Source organism: Rhamphochromis longiceps, linkage group LG11 (genome assembly GCF_057381845.1).
Source record: "Rhamphochromis longiceps isolate RC_006_pf linkage group LG11, R_longiceps_female_GT1.1, whole genome shotgun sequence".
Lineage (NCBI taxonomy): Eukaryota > Metazoa > Chordata > Actinopteri > Cichliformes > Cichlidae > Rhamphochromis > Rhamphochromis longiceps.
The window spans coordinates 38,846,086-38,865,125 of record NC_140567.1 but is presented as its reverse complement, the minus strand read 5'-3'; the positions used below and the strand labels follow the sequence as shown (position 1 = coordinate 38,865,125).

Sequence of the window (19,040 nt, the reverse complement as noted above, 5' to 3'; positions counted from 1 at the left end):
GTGTGGTTGTATTAAATATAAGAGAAAGAGAGAACTTTAAGAAATGAATATAGCCACTACAGTGACCATCAAAACATGAAAAAATATTGCTGTAAACAGTTTATTTTGCGACACCACAAAACAAACGATAGTGTAAAATGAAAGAACGTTTTTATATCGTCATCTGATATATATGGTTATATCGAACAGCCCTAACATCACCTGTCTTCACCTGCTGGCCATTAGACAGACTGCAGGTTAAGGCAGTCCTGAAAATCCTGCACCCAAACTTTGCACTCTAACCAGCTATTTGGCTGAATGCTGAAGACTAAAGACACATGTCTGCTCTGATCCTGCTCACACTGGAAAACACTGTGTGTGAGAGAAAGAGGGCTGGATGGCAAGTGTTCATGTTGGAAGGAGAATATTTGTTTTCAGAGGAAATTCTGCAGAAATTCTGCCTGAACACAAGCAGAATGAATCCAGATGAATTCCACACTGGGACCATCACAGCGAGGCTGCTGTCCAAAACAAAAGCTGCTCCAAGGCTTCACAAAGCTTCTGCAGTCCCACTCAGTCATATTTTCCCTCATGGTTCTGATGGAGCTCATGGAGGAAGGGCTGCTAACTGTAATGTTCCCGAACCCTCGTCTATGTTAATGTGTAACACTGCAGAGCAAACAAACAGTCTAGAAACGAATTGTGTAAAAAGCAGTTGAAGCTTAGTTGCTCTGGACGTTAGCTCCAAAGCAACTAACAGAGATTTAATGAGCAAAAGGAAACTGTAGAGTTAAACATGAATCACTTCTTACAATAAAAGGTGTGTGTGTGTGTGTGTGTGTGTGTGTGTGTGTGTGTGTGTGTGTGTGTGTGTGTGTGTGTGTGACACAGAGAGAGCTGGATGGGAAGAATTCATGTTGGGAGCAGAACATTTGTTTTCTGAGGAAATTCTGCAGAAATTCTGTGTGAACAGGGTGAGAGGCGGCAGCCTGCCCATACGGAAAAGAAACAGTAAAAACGTATATGATTTACTCATGAAAGTGGCCACTTTCGCATTACTTTCATACATTGTTTTAGTAAGTATCAGAAACATACAAGTTTCATTATATAATTTTTCAAGGGATCATATCTGTTTTCACACTTATATGCTTTTCATACAAGTTTCACACAAGACAGATACAAACTTTATAAGATTTATGTATATCTTTTCCATATGGGTGTCGCAGGGCTCTCGTGTATAGCACATTTATAATTATAGATATAATTACTAGGGGTGCAACGATACACAAAATTCACGGTTCGATATTTTTTCGATACAAAAAATGTTCATGCCTTTTTAATTTGTCATTGATTAAAATTATAAATATATATTTTAACTCAAAAGTACAGTTTTTATATGTAATGTTGCTGAAACAACAAACTAATTTAAAAAATAATAAATCTATCTGATGGAGGAATCCCTCATCTTTGGAAAAGAGAGTTTATTACAGAGAAATGGCTCTTTTCAAAATAAAAGCTATACTATACGCTTCTTCTGGGCTATATTCTCAGCAGCATATTAAACATATCATATTGTTGCGGTTTTTTAATTTGTTGCGTTTTTTAACAGGATATTTGCAAAATGGTCTTTGATCAGTGGTTGATGATCAATTGTCATAATAATTTGCATATTATTGATCAAGGAACTGAGCTCACAGTCATTATGCAGATGTCCTGTTTATGAGGTTGGAAACCTGCAGTCAGCTGAGACTGAACAAGTCACCTGGTGATGACGTTTGTCCCACTGAAAACGTCCAGGTGAACAGTTGAACTACAGGGCGTCACAGCAGTTTACGACAGTTCGTATCGTGTTACGGTAGAGTTAAGCGGTGCAGCTGAAGTAAACATGCGGTAGTGTGAGAGAAGACTACGGTAAGCTATAAGCGTGTAACGTTGACTGTGAATGTAGGCGGTTTGTCTCCGTTAGCTTCCCCGGTTAGCTCGGAGCATTGTAGCTAGCGCCGCAGTGCTAAGCTAGCGGAGCAGCCGCGGTGCGTGTCGGGAAAGCTGAGCGGCCACACCGAGGGAAGTTTAGTGTCCTCGGCTCCAGCCTCAGGGCGCAAAAGCAGCTTGAAGTTATCGCGCCAGTCTCCGTTAAAACCTCTGACAGGTTTGAAGCTTCGCTCTCACAGAAACAAACTGGTTCATGGCTGAACTTCTCCTGTCGTTTGCTCAATAAACTCTCCCTTATCTACACTGGAGCCCTGCTGGTTTTACTGGACCGGGTGAAAATGTGGCTGCACTGAGTCCGCGTCCGTGCTGTCCCCCGACTGAGCTCCGTGCAGACCCCACAGGCGTGTTTCTCACCCCTGCAGCTCTTTCTCAGGTTGTTTCTAATGATGTCACATCGTTGTTATATTTTTCTATTTTGCGCTTTAAAAGTACTAATCTGCCGACTAACCTACCAGTGAAACCATTCACCAAGTTAATGTTTGCCACGCGTCCTCACTTAGCACCAGCTCTATGATTCAGTCTGAGCAGCAGTGACCCTGCAGCTGAGGAAGCCTCCACCTCATGATGCAGGAGCAGGACACTTGGGTGGAGCAGCTGCTTGGTGTTGAGTAGGTTCTGAAACACGGACAGGAAGGTAGAAAGTGTCTGCTCGGCTCACAGCAGCAGCAGCTCTGTCAGACCTTTGTCACTGTTCAGAGCTGTCACTTACAGAGGGCAGTTATTTCTTTAATGGTTGCTGTATAAACACAGTTGATTTGAAGCAGGAAGGAGGGTAATGTGACTTCTCTGGGAGGATGTGCTGGACTGCAATCGCTCCTAAAATAAAGGTTTGGATGTGTGACACAAACCATCCTCAGCTAAAGTGCTTTAAGTTTAGACGGCGAGCACAGAGATCGCTCTGCACTCGGGCCCACGCTTGGCTTCGGGGCCGGCCTCCATCACAGTGACTGCAGCACTGCGGTCGGTGTAACGCCTGTCTGTCGTCTGTGTTTCTGCAGATGGAGAATTACAGCAAAGCTCGCACCGTGGAGCAGCCGTGCGTCTGTCCGTTCCCCGGCCTCGCCGCCGACACGCCGGAGATCCACGTCAAAGATGGCAGCAAGATCCGCAACCTGCTGCGCTACGCTCTGAGCCGCATGGAGGCCAAAACCCGAGCGGCTGACGAGGAAGTACGACCTCAACCCGAGGAAGGCGGCGTAGAAGCACTGCAGGAGGCCCCGGGCCGGCCGCTCTGCAGACATGTTGTCTTCACCGCGAGCGGGAAGGGCGTCTCCAAAGCCATCACGTGCGCGGAGATCGTGAAGCGGCGTGTGAAAGGGCTGCACCAGCTCACCAAGCTCCTGTACGGCACTGTGGAGGAGGTGTGGGAGCCGCTGGAGCCCGCCGCTGGCCTCGACAGCCTCACGGTCAGCAGGAACCTGCCTGTCATCTGGATCCTCCTCTCCAGAGAGCCGCTGGACTCCAACCAGCCGGGGTACCAGGCGCCGGGCCGCTACGACGCCCTGTGGACGCAGGCGGCCAACAGGGAGGAGGGCGGAGGGTTCAGCGGGCAGAGACCTGGACACAGGAGAAAGCGAGGAGGGGGCGGTGGCGGCAGAGGGAAAGGATCCGGCCGTCAGAGCGGTCGGTCGAGAGAGGCGGCCAAAGGACAGAGTTGATTCAGATTTCTGAAGCAGCTGCTTGGAGCTCGGAAACTTTGTCCTCCTGAAAAGTCGTAGCTGGAGACGCAGCTCTCATCACGGCTGCGACCACGAACGGGGAGTTTGTGTCCGTTTGAATCTAAGAAGAGCCGGAAACTGCACACGTCTGAGAAGATGTCCCGCAGAGTTAAATCAGCTTTAAGTTTCAGAGTCCCCGAGTTTAATTTGTGTGTGAGCTGATAAGAAAGCAGGAGGCGAGTGTTTCTCACACTGAACTTTGCTGTTTGTAAAATAAATGATTTTATTTACAAGAAGAAAAAGTTTGTTTGTGGGTTATTAAAGTGGTAAAACCAGGTTTATTTTCTCCCTTTAATTTCAGTTTCTGGGATCACGGCTGAATTTATTTGTGCTCGATTAGCTTTTAATTAGCAACCAGCCGAATAACGTGATAAGAGATGGAGAGGAGGCCCTGCTGTGCAGAGCTGGGGCCACATTTCATAATGATGCTGCTTTGCTAAACGTGGGCGATGCAGCTTCTCTGCACGCAGCTCGCCTTGACCTGACGCCTCCTTTGACGGCCACCCTCCCTAACAGTTTTGATCCTTTGCTCGTACCGAGGCTGCTGAGCTCTGGATAGCTTTAGTAAGGTAAGGTAACTTTATTTATACCCAAAGGCAAGGTAAATTTGCTTTACAGAAAAATGACAGCATTTGACATCCCTTTAAAAACACACATACCTAGTAAATATATAAAACTCACTGTGACACATACTTTAAATTTCGAATCAAAAACAGTTCTTATTTAATTCAGTGACAGCAACGGGGACAAAGCTATTTTTATAACGCTTTGTCCTGCATCTCGGAAATAGAAACCTCCGTCCTGAGGGAAGAAGCTGAAATTCACCCCTTAGAGGATGGGAACCATTTTTAAGGATTGATAAAGCCATCCTCTGTACCTGCTTAGAGTACAGGGAGGCTAAACAAGACTGTGGCTCACCTATCAGACGACTGGACCATCTCACTATCTGATTTAGAGAGTTTTTCTCTGTGACAGAGGTCTGAGCATACCATGCCACCAAACAAAAGGATAAAACAGACTCAATAAAAGAACGATAAAACAAAGTTAAAATTTTTTGGTCAATGTGGAAATGAACAAGTTTCCTAAGGCAATAAAGGTGCTGGTGACCCTTTTTACAAACTGATTTGCAATTTTGATCAAAATAGCTACTTAGCCTTTCTTCAAAAATCAAGTGTCTGCTTAGGTTTGTTGTGTTTGAGCTCTCTTTGCTCTCAGCGTGGAGCTTCCACATTAGCGTGTCAGACGAGAGCGTCCAGACATGTGAGGCTGACCAGCTGGAGACGAGCCGCCTGATCGCTGCGTCTTTAACAACAGTTTCCTGCCACCTCTCTCTCTCTCTCTCTCACTCACACTCACACACACACACACACACACACACACACACACACACACACACACACACACACAGTGTGTGTAAGTGCTGAACCCACAAAATGTCAGTGCTCACATCAAACTGGCTCTCACAGGGAGCTGTTTTTATTGGACTTCATTACTTGGATTTCCAGAGAAAACTGAGTTCAGTCAGTGCTTTGGATGTTTGATCCCACAGGCAGCCGAGGTCGCACACACATACTTTGTTCAGTGATCGAAACCTTACAAAACAGGTGATTTTAGGGTTTTCAATAAGTGCTGCATCTGCAGGAAGTGACAAAAACACAGCATGGGTTGTGGACTCTGCACTAGACTTACTGATCCGTCCTCCCCCGAGGAGCTGCAGCCCTCTGGTTTCCTTACTTGGTGGGGAACTCGAGGGCCGGCGTCCTGCAGGTTTTAGATGTGTCAGCTGGTTTAAACGGCTAAATGACCTCCTCAGCATGTCTTGAAGTTCTTCAGAGGTCTGGTAATGAACTAATCGTGTCATGCAGGTGTGTTGACCCAGGGTCAGATCTCAAACCTGCAGGACACCGGCCCTGGTAACTGTTGCTGGGATTTGGTGTTTTATAAATAAAGGTACTGGAATTGAATGGAGGACCAAAGCCTAGAGGTCATCTCAGGAGGTTGGCCAGCTGTCGTCTCCTTTACAGATTTACAAAATCTAAATCTTTAATCCAAAGCAGGAGCCGAGCAGGTGGAGGCGGTCGGCATGGTGACGAAACCGGGTCACATGATGGCACATAAGGAGTGCCGACATGCAGCTGCCGGGCAGGTGTGTATGCTGACCAGGTAACTGAACAAAAGTGAAACTAAAGAGGGCGGGGACAGGAAGTGACACTGACCCGGGACCACAGAACCAAACAGGAAGTGGATTCAAAGAGAAACTGAGCTTGTTGAACTCTGCTGTTCTCCATACAAGCCTTTGAATCTGCCTCCCTGAGTTCAGCATGCAGGCTTGAAGCTGTGTGTGTGTGTGTGTGTGTGTGCGTGTGTGTGCGTGCGCGTGTGTGCGTGTGTGTGTGCGTGTGTGTGCGTGCGTGCGCGCGCGCGTGTGTGTGTGTGTGTGTGCGTGTGTGTGTGTGTGTGCGTGTGTGTGTGTGTGTGTGCGTGTGTGTGTGTGTGTGTGTGTGTGCGTGTGTGAGCAGTCTGCTGGTGATCCCGGTGGCATCTTGTGTTGCTCTTGATCCTTTTATCTCTTCGGTCGGCCTCCTCAGCCTCTCAGCTGCTCACAGCACAAGAGGATTACTCCGTTTTCCTGCAGCCGTCTGCGGCCGGAGTGGGGAATGGGCCGGTTTGGACAGGTACAGGAGGGGTTGGGGTTGCTCCTGGTCTTCTGGCTGACGATGGGGCTGGAGCCGGCTCAGGGTCGGCACCCTCTGCCCATGCTGTGGCTGATGCCGGGAAGCTCCAGGTTGGGCGGAGAGAATCTGACGGCAGACGTGGCTCCGGCTGTAAGACTGGCTCTGCAGGACCTAAAGAAACAACCGCCACCGCTGGGGAACTACGAGATCCAGCTCCAGCGGCTGGACTCACAGGTGGGTCTCAGACCCGGTGATTCGCTGCCTCTATGGGGGCACAACTCTGTTCTAAAAACTGCTTTAGCTTCTTGAAACCAGACGAGATGATTGAGCAACAGCACGTGCTCACCAGGCTCCAGCTCCTGCTCTCTGGTCCTTTTTAAACTCTAATGGGACAATAATTTAAAAAAGCATGTTTTAGACCAGGAAAGTGTTACTGAGCTCAGAGCTCATAAACGTCTATGTAATTAGATGAGTCGCCATCTGCTGGTCATATAAAGAAAGTTAAAGATAAAGGAGGTTAAGCGTTAGCTTCACTCCGAAGCTGTGCCCGTGTTTATTTATCTGCAAAGGCTATTAAATATGGGCAATTTTCTAACTGATCTTTTTTCCCGTGTTGGAACAAATACGTCTGTTATTATTCTCTTTTTCTTTCACTGCAGAATTTCACACTGCAAAGCAAAACAGAAATCAATAAATAAATACACCAAAAATAGATCCGTAGCAGCAGATTTTACTCTCAGCCTCGTATCTCTGAAACTATCAAACATGCACGTTTTTCAGATGTGGACTCTAAAGCGACCACATGCATGTAATGAACAAACAACTAAAAGATCTGAACGGAAAAGGAAAAGTTATCCAAAGAGTTTCTTGATGCGTCATCCAGGTGAGGACGTCCCAAAAGTAATTCTGTTCATCTGGACGTTTTCAGTGATGTTACTGGAGCCGTTCCCCAACTATCTGCGAGCGCTGCTCGTGACCTTTGACCAGTGGCCATGAAAATGTGCTTATTAATGATAAAGGAAGTGACCTCACAGCCGTCACGCTGACGCGGACACTCAGTAGAACCTGCGGTCAGCTGAGACTGAGGAACTTGGGTGATGATGAAGTGTTTGAAAACGTCCACATGAACAGAATCAACCTTTTTGGACTTCTAAAAATATTTCAGGTCATATTCAGGTCCATTGTTGGAAGCCTACACCTGGCACAGGTGGTGCTGCAAAGCTGAATGATGTTTCCGTTGAACCTCTGAGGCTGCTCCATGTTCTCGCAGCTGAAACATGCATGAACTCGACCCGTGTCACAGCTATTCTCACCTGTCTTCCAGTGCGACCCTGCTAAAGCGCTCAAAGCCCTGTTTGATGCCATGTGGGCGGGGCCGAAGTACCTGCTGCTGTTTGGAGGGGTGTGTCCACCTGTAACGGCGCTCATCGCTCGCGCTCTTCCGGCGCTCGGCCTGGTGCAGGTGCTGACCTCAGCCTCACAGTGGTGACGTAATGCAGCCGTGTATATGACAGGTAACTTCTGCTTTCCCAGGTGTCTTTTGCGGCCTCGGCTCCCGGCCTGTCCAACAGGAAGTTGTACAGAAACCTGTTCAGCACGGTGCCGTCAGACCGAGCGCTGAACCAGGCCGCCGTGAAGCTGCTGCAGCGCTACAAGTGGACCAGAGTCGGCGTGGTCACGCAGGAAGGACCCAGACTCTCCGAGGTGAACGTGGGGCGTAGCTTCAGCCTTAAGCATGCACTCTTTCTAATGCCCAGCAGGGGGCGCGTTTACCGTGAGAACATGAAACTACTGTGCACCTGATCTCTGACCTCACTGAACATCTTTCTGATGACCTGCTGGTTCTCCTAAGAGTCAGGAGGGCTGGAATTAATGCGGCGTTGCATTCTGGTTACCAATCCTTTACCGTGAGAGCGCGCGAGGTGGAGGTGAGAGGCCGGAGGACACGGCCTCTCACCTCCACCTAGAAAACCTAAGATCTCAATGATGAAAACAGCTGAACCTTCAGAAACAGGCTGTTGTAACCAGGGGCCGACGTCACAATAGCCATGTCCATCTTTTATATACAGTCTACAATGGTGACTCTGAAATAATGAAGATTTTCATGAAACTCTGATATCGTGGACTTAACCAACATCATCAGTGCCTCTTATATTTATTTCATTTCTCTGAATCGTAGCTGCACTAAAACCTAAAAGCAGGAGCCAGGAGAGCACGATGAGCTCTGCCACTGCAGCAGAGTAGGAGGGGTGGATAATGAAACAATCTTAGTCGTGTTTTTAAAGAAAGAAATTCTTTGTTTTCAGATTCACGTGTGAGTACTTCGTCTCTTCTGCCTTTTATGTTGTTTCTTATTTTCAATGTGGGTCAAACTAACCGGCCGATTTAAGTTGAAGGAATCTGAACTCTGAGGAAACCTTTAAGGCTTAAAGTGAACTTGCAGTTTTTTCACTTATGAAGTACTCACAGTACAATGAAGGAGAGGGACGGGTCTGTGAATGTTAGGGAATAACAGCCTCATGACGAAGCAGCTGTGAGACGTCCGACTACTTTTATTTGTGCAGATGAAGAAGGACCTGATCAGACAGCTGCTGAGAGCCGGCGTTCACGTCGCCGTCGCAGAAAGCCTCTCTGGAGACGTCTGCGGCCGCCTGAAGAAACTGAAGGTACAGGCGTCCCTTTACTTTTGCTCACTTCAGTCTCTTAGTGCCGTCAAAGCAGCTGAGCCTCATCCCAAACTCAAGGATTATTACTCGCTCTTATTTTGAAGGATGAGGACGTTCGCATCATCATCGCACAGCTGGAAGATGAGTCTGTGTCTGAGGTGTTCTGCTGTGTAAGTACTCTACAGAGCCAAAAGTATGTGGACACACTTTAAGGGCCTTTTAATCTTCCAGGGTTTCTGTAATAACATTTCTGGCTTTTCCAGATTTTAGCGTAGAAGCCTGTGATGGACACGGACCTGACCTGGTGGATAATAAGAGCCTGTTGTCTTGTTTCCTCAGGCGTACAGACTGAACCTGTTTGGAGCTCGGTACCAGTGGCTCGTAGCTGGCGGAGGAGCAGCTGGGTGGAGGCTGGGGTGGAAGTTTTCTGGCTGTACGGCCAACAGCCTCCTGGTGGCGGCAGACGGGTCCATCCGGCTGCAGGTCCGAGAGCTCGGCAACGCCAACACGCCGGGAGTCTCTGGACGGGTCAGAAACAGTTTGAAACAAACATGCAACAGTCAGGCTTGTAGAGCCGCAGGCAGCGGCTTTAGGCCACTGCTCTCCCTCACACTGGGTACAAAAGATGGCCCCACTGATGCTTTTTGGCTTTTGGAGCGAGAAATGATTACGCTGGGATACGAGGGAGGAGCTTTTCAGCAAACTGAACCTACAGACTGTGAGGGTTTCATCTACAAATGAAGCCAAAAACATGGGAGTCAAATTTATGGGCACTGACTCACTCAAAGTCGGCCTCAAGTGGTCATTAGTGGAACTGCAGGTTACGGCTTCAGGTTCCTCGCAGCCCCCCGAATCTGTGCAGGACAGATGGAGAGTTAGCCTGAAATACTAGTAATAATAATGCAAATATAATAACTTTTATTTAGATATAGCACTCTTCACAGAGAAGAACCAAACTGAGCTTTAATCAAAGGACAACTTTTGGACTTTTGATCATCCTTAGAATAAAGCAGGTCCTTTAATGGTGGCCTTGTCCTGCAGACTCCTCAGGACTACCAGGACTCCTATCTCAGGCAGCTGATCCAGGAGGGGTCAGAGGTCAGCTCGCTGCACTCCTTCGCCTATGATGCCGTTTGGGTCGTTGCCAAAGCTCTGAGCCAGGCGACGCAGGCGGCGAAACAGAGAGAGAAATACAGCCCTCGGAGGAACGTGACGGTCAGCGAGGAGGAGGTGGCGAGGATGTTGCTGGAGGCCGTGAGGAGCACGCGGTTCGAAGGAGTCACAGTGAGCAGACACACAGTAACGAGCGTCACTGACCACACGTGGTCATCAGGCCTTTCAAAACAGAGCGTAGACGTCCAGCTGAAAGGCTTGAAGACCAACTCGCCTCACCGTGAACATGTTTGTGCTTTCAGGGTCCGGTTTTCTTTCGGAACGGGGAGAGAATGACGTCGATCGAGCTGCTCCAGTTTCAAGGTGCCAAAGATCCTGAAGTTAATTTGATGTAAACAATGATTTCGTGCTATATCACCATCAGTCAGTGATGAATCCATGATGTGTGTGTGTGCTCAGTCAGCAGTGGTGTCCTGGTGGGGGAGTTCAATACCAGCACCCAACAACTCCGCCTGATGCACCACCTGCTCAGGTTCAAAGGTCAGAAACTAAACTTACATTTTATTTTGAAAGGCATCAAAACTGGAAGAGATGAAGAGTTAAAATGTAAAGCTGCGGTGAATTGCACCGTTAAAGCCGACCTGCTGCTCGGTGACGATGAACCAAAGATAAACACTGATCAGATGTGCTGATGCTGCAGGTCCAGGACCAGCTACAGACCAGCCTGCTGTCCTTCTGCAGCACCGTCACATCAGCCTCCGCCTGTACATCGTCATATCATCGGCTGCCGGTGTGACCGTCATCATCGCTCTGATCGTCCTTTTCTTCGTCATCGTCAACCACAAACGCCGGTACGACGTCTGTAAGTTCACCGACACGTTACAGCAAACAGTGAGAAACTGAGCGCCCTCTGCCCGCAGGCGGCTCGGCTCGGGCGGTGCATCCCAGGACGAGCTGCTCCTGCTGGGCGTCCTGCTCTCCTCCTCCTCGGTGCTGTTCTCCGGCCTGGACGAAGCCTCGCTGTCGGACTGGATGTTTGGGGTTCTTTGTTCTGTGAGTTCCGCCTGACCTGAGTCTTACACGGCGACCGCGAACTGAAAACACACAGCTCTGTCCCAGAAACAGCACGAGGCTGGAAAAATCGAGTATTCGTGGTTTGGAGTTTTTACCAGAGAGTTTGACTCAATCACAAAGACACGCAGAGCAGTTTTTAGCTCAGGGTGATGCAAAAAGGATTAAAGTATGTGGTGTGAACGGTGCTCCTTGAAATATTTAATAATCATAATCAATTATGAAAATTCCTCCTTAATATCTGTCTATCCATCCATCCCAGCAGGCACACCCTGAACTGGTCGCCAGCCTGTCGCACACAGAGACACACAACCATTCACCTCACATTCACACCTTAAACTGTGGGAGGGTGGGGGCGTACCCGGCCTCACTCCTGCCTCTGCTGGATGTTAGATGAACTGCAGTTTATGATTGCTGGAGGTTTCACTAACTGTGAGAGATGATAAATGATATTCTGGGTCCTGCAGGTCCGTCTGTGGACTCTCGCCGTGGGGCACACTGTGGGCTTCGCTGCGCTCTTCACTAAAGCGTGGAGGGTCTACTCGGTGTCCAGCATCAATCAGAAGGTAAATCAGCTGCTATAGTCTGCTCGTAGTTTCTGAACTCCTGTGAGCCTCAGACTATAAAACTATGAAATCCCTGAAGGCTTGTTTCTGATTGTTTCTCTGTACGTCCCACAGCAGAGCCGAGCGCCGTCAGCAGGCTGCGTCCTATTCTGGTTATTCCTGGTGGACACGCTTGTTTTAACCTCCTGGCAAATCCTGGACCCCCTCAGATGGGTGGTGCTTCAGCACAACACAGAGGTCTTTAAATGCAAATATTTACTGTAAATCACAGCAAAGGGGTTGATGGGAAATGCATCTGAGCTTTCATCACCACTATTGTTTATCAGTCAGTGATTTAGTGAAAATTAGAAATAAAAATATATTTACTGTTTTACTGCTTTGAGAAATCCGTCCATCCATCCATATCCACCCTTACTGCTGCTGAGTGGACCCTGGCCCCTGCTGCAGATGTAAACTGAAGATCATTTGTTTGTGTGGACTGACGCAAACCAACTGTTCTGGTCTTTCAGGGCGACGCTGCTGAGGAGGACGTCATCATCCGGCCGTACTCTGAACGCTGCAGCAGTGTTAACATGGAGCTGTGGCTCACTGTGGTCTATGGATACAAAGCACCTCTGCTGGTCAGACTCAAAGTTCTTATCAAATATCTGATGTTACGCTGCAGTTTAGGCCAAGTTGCAATCTTTAAGAACTACTATTATTATTATTATTAATAATAATAATACAGGCACACCCTGTATGGACCACTCTACTGCTCTGTTTTACCACCTCTGCTTCTCATGTACAATGAACAGAGCCTTAGCACCAAATATAAATTGTTGCAGATGGAAGAAGTCCTATTTTGAGCCGTCCTACCTCTATTTATTTTCTTCTTTATCTTTGCAGAGCCTCTTTAGCATCACAATAAATAAGATTTATAATAAAAAAAAACAAATTGTTTTTTTTTTAAATATAAGAACATAAGTTTCCTAACATCAACATTTCTATTCCTGGACGTTAAAACACATGCACAGTTCACTGAATAATGAGCAAGAAGAAAACAGTTTGTAGCCTCATTAGCACCCCCATGCGGCCATACTGTTCATCACATGCCATAAAAATAGACTTCGTCCTGGGCAAGTAGTATATATTTAAAAAAAGCAAATAAATATTTTTATGCTGATATTTAAAATGTGAATTTTATAAATTAGCATCCATGTAATTGGTTTTGAGACATGTGTGACAAATTAGAGGTTTGATTTATTGATAATCAATTAGAAAACCAATCAGTGATTGTGATCTCACAGATTTCTCAGTTTGAGTTTGTTTTGTGATAAGTTTCAGAACAAAAATAACAAAGATGCTCTAATATCAGTAATGTTGTAACTTTTCCAGTTTTAAAACTGTTAATCATCAGCTGATTGAAACCAGATTTTTATGGCAGCTGTGATCCAAGTTTAACAGAGTCCATCCAAGACAGAGCTGCAGGATCAGAGCATCAGCAGCTCATCATGAGGGTCACTGGATTTCTGCGCTTTGATAAAACCTGATGTTTTGTCTTCAGCTTCTCGGATGTTTCCTGGCCCTGAACATCTGGACCGCAGAGGTCAACGAGCCGGCGGGCAGCGGCAAACACCTGGCGCTGAGCACGTTTGCCCTGACGGCGTTCAGCGTGTCAGGAGTGTTGGGATCGCTGCTGATGTCCCACAATCCTCCAGTTCAGTTCTGTGTGAGCAGCATCCTCATCCTCTGCTGCAACCTCTTCATCCTGAGCGGGTGGTTTGGACCGAAGGTCAGCGTCACGCCTCGTATTTTCATTCTTTCATTTAGACTTTGAGTCAAACGCAAACCCGCTGAGGGTAAAAGACTCACGATCGAGAGATGTCCGCAGTTTAGGTCACACCAACAGATGCTGCACATCTGGCAGGACCGATGCTGCGTGTTGGACTCTTGCTTGTTTTCTATGGCAATGAGCAAATGTTACCCAACAGGAGGCCATGACAGGCTGAAGGGCAGTCAGCTGTTAGGTTGCAGACAGATGCAGACACCACTGTTTTCGTGGCTCCTCCTTCATCACACATGAACGATGATGACTGACCTTTGTCTACTTGCAGATTGTGTTTGTGTGCTGGAGCGGCGGCGGCCTGCAGCAGGCGTCCGGGCTGCAGGGTGATGCTGCACAGGAAGATGAAGATCAGCTGAGCAGGTTGAATCAGCAGCTCAGGAGTGAAAGTGCACAGGTGAAGCGTGTCAGCCGCGGCGAGAGAATAGAAGCACAACACAGAAGGAACAGTTTTATAACCGACGCCTGTTTTTCCTTCCTTCAAATTAAATTTGATGTAGTTTGAAGATTTGGCGAGCTTTTTCTCCGCTTCCACTTAGATCCATAATTAGTTGGACAAAGACAGTTTTTGTCGTTTTGCATCTGTACACAATCAAAACTATCAAAAACTTCTACCACACATAGATTTTAAATCTAATAATGAAGACGTGAGTGAAGTGCAGGCTTCCACAGTCACTGACGCTGAGAGTTAAACTTTACTGGACCAATGAGCAGCTTCACTTTGATCCTGTTATGTCAGGGGAAATGAAGCAGATAAAATCACTGATGTTTATTCAAAGTGTTGAAATAGTATTTTATCGCTTTCATACACAAACATCACAAAATGTAACCAAGCCAAGAACACTTTGAAAGAGGTGGCGTGTCATTGTCCGAGTCTACAAGCAGGAAACAGCTTCATGAAGTTCACAGCAAGCTGCAAAAGGCTGGTTACACTCACGATGGCGGAGGCAGCGTGATGATACGGGCATGCATGGCTGCCTGGAGCCAGCTCACTGCTGATTACTGCTGATGTGACCGAAGCAGTGGGATGAACTGTGAAGTGCGCAGGGCTGAACTCTCTGCTCACATTCACACAGAGCTTCACAGTGCACGTGGATAACGAGCAAATCAAACTGCACAAAGCAACCCAAGAGTTTGTCACGGCATGAAATGGGGTTTTCTTCCATATGCAAGTCATCCAGATGTTCTTAGTGCAGTAGAGTTATTAAATACAAAAATGAAGGCAGAGACACACAAACCAGCTGAAGGTGCTGCAGGAAGAACCTGCACTGCCTCTGAAAACAGAGATCGGTGTAAGAAAATGTCTCTAATTACTAAACAGTTCATGCAAAGTTTTTTTTTAATTCCTTAAATTAAAGTTGAACATCTGGACTTTGATCTGTTATTTAAAACTCACTGTGGTGGAGTAGAGAGGCGGAGCTATAGCAAATTATAGGCTTAAGCGTGTTTAACTACTTAAACGGAGCTTCACTGAGACAGAAGCTGTCTGCACTTCATTAAATATTGGTTGGATTTTAATGTTTTATTCCCAGATGTGCATTTTTACGTGTGTGGTTTGTTTGTTTGCAGCTGGATGTGGAAATAGAAATCATCAGAATGGAGCTTTCTGAGACATCGGGGACGTTTCAGCGTCTGATGAGAGACAAACACGGTAATCATCACTCGCTCTGAGAGTTAAACATATGTACTCTGTCAGTGTGTGATTCCTGATAAGTACATAAAAGCATTTTTCCCGTGAAGCAGCCGAAATCGGATCAGTGACTCATGAAGCTCAGATCTGTGCGAAAAACAGAAACAGCGAGAGCGAAGCTTCGACCCTGAAAGACATCAACTCACCCGAACAGTGAGTCCAACACACAAAACACCTGAGGGAAACATAGCAAACATTTTCTTGCTCATGTGTCTGTAAAGTCAAACGTGTATCGATAATTACATTGACATTATCTGGAAGTCCCACAGGATCTTGGCTCACTGAGCACGCGGTCGGTTGGGGCCATCTTCCTGATTTACTTGTGTATGCTAGTTGTCTCATCCTGTGGTAGTGACGCTTACTGCCTCCATGTCCTTCTTTTCACTTAGCGTACAGCCTCAGGGTGCTGGCTTTAGGGTGAAACCCTCCATGCATGGTGAGGAGCTTCCTTGTTTTGATGTTAGTGGCGTCTATTTCAGGACCTGCCTGACCCTCTGCAGGAACTTGGTAGTTGCAGCTTTCCTAGCGGCCTCTTCATGGTTCCCATCTACCTGTGGGATGCCCAGGTACTTGTAGCTGTCCTCTATGTCTATGGGATTGCACTTCTGGAAGTTTAGAGTATCTTCCCTCTCTTTGTTACCATCCGACTACACTTCTCCAGTCCGAACGACATTCCAATGTCATTGCTGTATAGCCTGGTAGTGTGGATCAGTGAATCGATGTCTCGTTCACTCTTGGCATACAGCTTGATGTCATCTATGTACAGGAGGTGGCTGACAACTGCTCCGTTCCGTAGTCGGTATCCGTAGCCAGTCTTGTTAATGATCTCACTGAGGGGGTTCAGGCCTATGCAGAACAGCAGTGGGGACAGAGCATCTCCTTGGTAGATCCCACACTTGATGGTGACTTGTGCTATGGGCTTGGAGTTGGCCTCTAGTGTTGTACGCCACATCCCCATTGAGTTCCTGATGAAGGCTCTCAGGGTCCTGTTGATCTTGTACAGGTGTTGGCATTAGGCAGTGAGGGGCATCGAGTCATGGGCCTTCTTGAAGTCAAACCAAGGCAGTGCACAGGTTGGTCAGTCTGGTCTTGCAGTCTTGGGTGACTGCTCGGTCTGTTAGTAGCTGGTGTTTCTCCATCCACGTATTGAGCCATGTGTCTGTTCATCCACTATGATGCCTCGCAGGTTCTTCCACATGGTCCTGAGTCAGGTTATTGGCCGGTAGTTGGATGGGCCAGTTCCTTCTGGGCTCCTTTGGCATCAGGAGTGTCCCGCCTTCAGTTAGCCATTCCAGGCGTCTCTCATTGATTAGCAGGCAGTTCGTTTGTGCTAATTGATGCTAATGGAGTGCAGTCAGCTTCTTTTGCCAGTATAGGTGTCTGTCATGTCCAACTCATCATACTGGAGACCCTTTTTGGTATGTCTGCCACTGTGATGGTTACTGGTCCCTGTTCAGGGAGGTTGCCATGCTCTGCTCTTAGATCCACTAAGGCCTTCTTGTTATGTTCTGCGTCCTTCACCCATATACTCTTCCAGTATTGCTCCATCTCCAGCCTCGGTGGTGTTGTTCTCATATTGGTCCCCTGCCACTGAGAGTACACCTTGGACGGGTCTGTGGAGAACAGCTGGTTTATTCTCCTGCTTTCCATCTCTCTGGCGCACCGCTTTAGCCAAAGCTGTGAGTCTTTGCTTGGCAGTTTCCAAGGCCTCAGGTATGGACTGCTTGCTGTACTTCTTAGGTGTCCTTTTCTTCATCACACCTTTCTGCAGCTCTGATAGCTGACGAAATTGCTCCGTTCTACCTTGATCGTGGCCTCTAGTTTCCTTCTCGATGCTACTCCTTGTGACTGTTCATCAAGCATCTCTGTGAACACTGGCTCCCCCTTGCTGTAGAATTTGTGTTGTACCTTATCGACCTCTACTTGTGACAGCATTTACGTCTTGCCGATGTCTGTACACCGAGTTACCAGATGTTTCGCTGTCAGTTTGCATGTCGGGTATCAAATATTCCAGAGATCCCCTTCATGTAACCCCTTCTGCTGGGGTTACTTAGTCGCATTCCCACAGCGCCCTGTCCTCATCTGAAGATGAACATATTTCTGTGAATAATGACATTTTCCAAATTTCAGTGCAGTTTTCTTGCATAAATATAAACTTAAGCCAATCAGTGTCCTTAATAAATGTATTTAACAGAAAAATGACACATTAGAGGCGCGTGAATATTTGAAGTGGAAAAAGTTTTACTGCTTCTCTTCCTGTCTGTGATTTCTGTCAGCATGCGGCGCCGTCTGTCGGTCCAGCTGCCCATCCTCCATCATTCCTACCTGCCCGCGATCGGTGGCGTCAGCTCCAGCAGCTCCAGCCTGTTCGGCAGCCAGGAAGTCTTTGTCGATCAGCACAATAACTCACTGTACACCTGATGGCAGGAAGCTGCAACTTTGACCTCCTTGGGAAAGAAATATGAGACTTTATGCTGCGCTTACACAAATCAGCCAGAACATTCAAATCACCTGCAAATATTTTAACCTCGGTGTTTGAGGTGTGTTGGGGAGGCTGCTGCCATCTGGGAGTGCCACGACCACCGCACTGTGAACCCAAACGCCCAAAGTACTTAAATAAATTAAGTAATGCTAACTTGATTTTTAAAAAACATTTATACTCAGTTCATTTTACATTTTGTTCCATTTAAGTTTAATTTAACTTATTATTTTTAAACAAGTTCAACTATTTTGCATATTAAGTACCTGCTACTTAAAAAATTAAGTTAATTTTACTGATTTATTTAAATGATATGGCAGTCATGTTTGGAAGGTTTCAGGTCAGTTTGACCCCAAACATAAAGACATTAGTCTGACGTAACAGCTGGACTGATTCTGAGGAGACAAAGGAATAAAAGTAAAATGGCCTCGACGTTTTTGTGTTATTGCTTTGTTGTTGTTTTTGTGGTTGCTTTTATTTCCTCTTTCAAACATTACATAAACATTTTAAACATTTAAAAAACAATTTGATTTAAAAATAATGAATTTGTTGGGCATTTAAAAAATGTGAGTGTTTTATTTACATTTAAAATGTTTTCAAATTTTCTTTTCTTCTAATAAAGAAGTGAGGTAATTTCCTGTCAGATATGAAGCTCCGCCCACTCGTCTGCAGTTGATAATTTTGAAATGTGAGTGGGCGGGATTGAAGACTCATCTGGAAACACCGGCACTAGTGATGGGAATTCTGGGGGGTTTAGGGAGCCGGCTCTTTCAGCTCACAACCGGCTCTTCAGGTTGTTTTGTTGCTTTAGTTAATTTATTATCAACAACAATATAAAATTATCCACAAAATGAATATTTTTTCTGAATCCTTTAACATCCGCAACTGAAAATAGTTGGAAATAAAGTGCAGTCATGTTTGCAGGTCTTTATCAGCTGAGTTCTGTCTTGCTGGGTCTCATAGAGCTCTGGGTTGGTTTAGGTGGTTGTGGTGTGTACTGCAAGATGCTCCAGATGCAGCAGCAGTAGACACACTGGCACCTTCATTGATATCACACTCAACTGACTGTGTTTTATCTTCCCCTTGCACTGATGGGTGGACAGCTCTCAGGTGCCTGCGCAGGTTGTTTGTGGCTCTCTATGATATCCTTTTCTTGCAGACTCTACACTCTGCCTGCTGTTAATGAAATTGAAACGGTTCCAGATTTTGCTTCTTTTCTTGATGTCGCTCATTTTCTCTCGTGGCACCGTTAGCTAACAGGTAATAAGC

At 46.6% G+C, this 19,040-nt stretch overlaps 2 protein-coding genes across 3 annotated transcripts; both read left to right on the top strand.

Moving 5' to 3' along the window:
* Nucleotides 1–1,747: 1,747 nt before the first annotated feature.
* rpp25l (ribonuclease P/MRP 25 subunit-like) lies at nt 1,748–3,703 on the top strand. 2 transcript variants are annotated; one of them, XM_085424027.1, is made up of 2 exons: nt 1,748–1,890; nt 2,970–3,703. In XM_085424027.1, the coding sequence occupies exon 2, from the start codon at nt 2,970–2,972 to the stop codon at nt 3,627–3,629; it is 660 nt and encodes a 219-aa protein (XP_085280153.1). In that variant the 5' UTR covers nt 1,748–1,890; the 3' UTR covers nt 3,630–3,703. The 2 variants fall into 2 exon arrangements, with proteins under 2 accessions (XP_085280153.1, XP_085280154.1); XM_085424028.1 differs by lacking the exon at nt 1,748–1,890 and adding an exon at nt 1,898–2,344.
* Nucleotides 3,704–3,840: 137 nt separating this feature from the next.
* Nucleotides 3,841–18,236, top strand: LOC146660019 (gamma-aminobutyric acid type B receptor subunit 2-like). Its single transcript, XM_085424026.1, has 19 exons — nt 3,841–6,598; nt 7,689–7,826; nt 7,898–8,068; nt 8,929–9,030; nt 9,135–9,200; nt 9,370–9,558; nt 10,072–10,314; nt 10,446–10,506; nt 10,603–10,683; nt 10,844–10,994; nt 11,064–11,196; nt 11,682–11,780; nt 11,895–12,017; nt 12,290–12,400; nt 13,324–13,551; nt 13,874–13,999; nt 15,172–15,253; nt 15,343–15,445; nt 17,569–18,236. The coding sequence occupies exons 1-19, from the start codon at nt 6,347–6,349 to the stop codon at nt 17,711–17,713; spliced, it is 2,604 nt and encodes an 867-aa protein (XP_085280152.1). The 5' UTR covers nt 3,841–6,346; the 3' UTR covers nt 17,714–18,236.
* The last annotated feature ends 804 nt before the right edge of the window (nt 18,237–19,040 follow it).

What these genes read in the sequence shown, in the direction of transcription:
- LOC146660019 (XM_085424026.1), top strand. Translation starts at nt 6,347, where the DNA reads ATGGGCCGGTTTGGACAGGTACAGGAGGGGTTGGGGTTGCTCCTGGTC. An exon ending in TGCTTCAGCACAACACAGAG is followed by an intron (nt 12,018 to 12,289) that starts GTCTTTAAATGC and finishes CTGGTCTTTCAG; the next exon opens with GGCGACGCTGCTGAGGAGGA. An exon ending in GACATCAACTCACCCGAACA is followed by an intron (nt 15,446 to 17,568) that starts GTGAGTCCAACA and finishes GATTTCTGTCAG; the next exon opens with CATGCGGCGCCGTCTGTCGG.
- rpp25l (XM_085424027.1), top strand. Translation starts at nt 2,970, where the DNA reads ATGGAGAATTACAGCAAAGCTCGCACCGTGGAGCAGCCGTGCGTCTGT.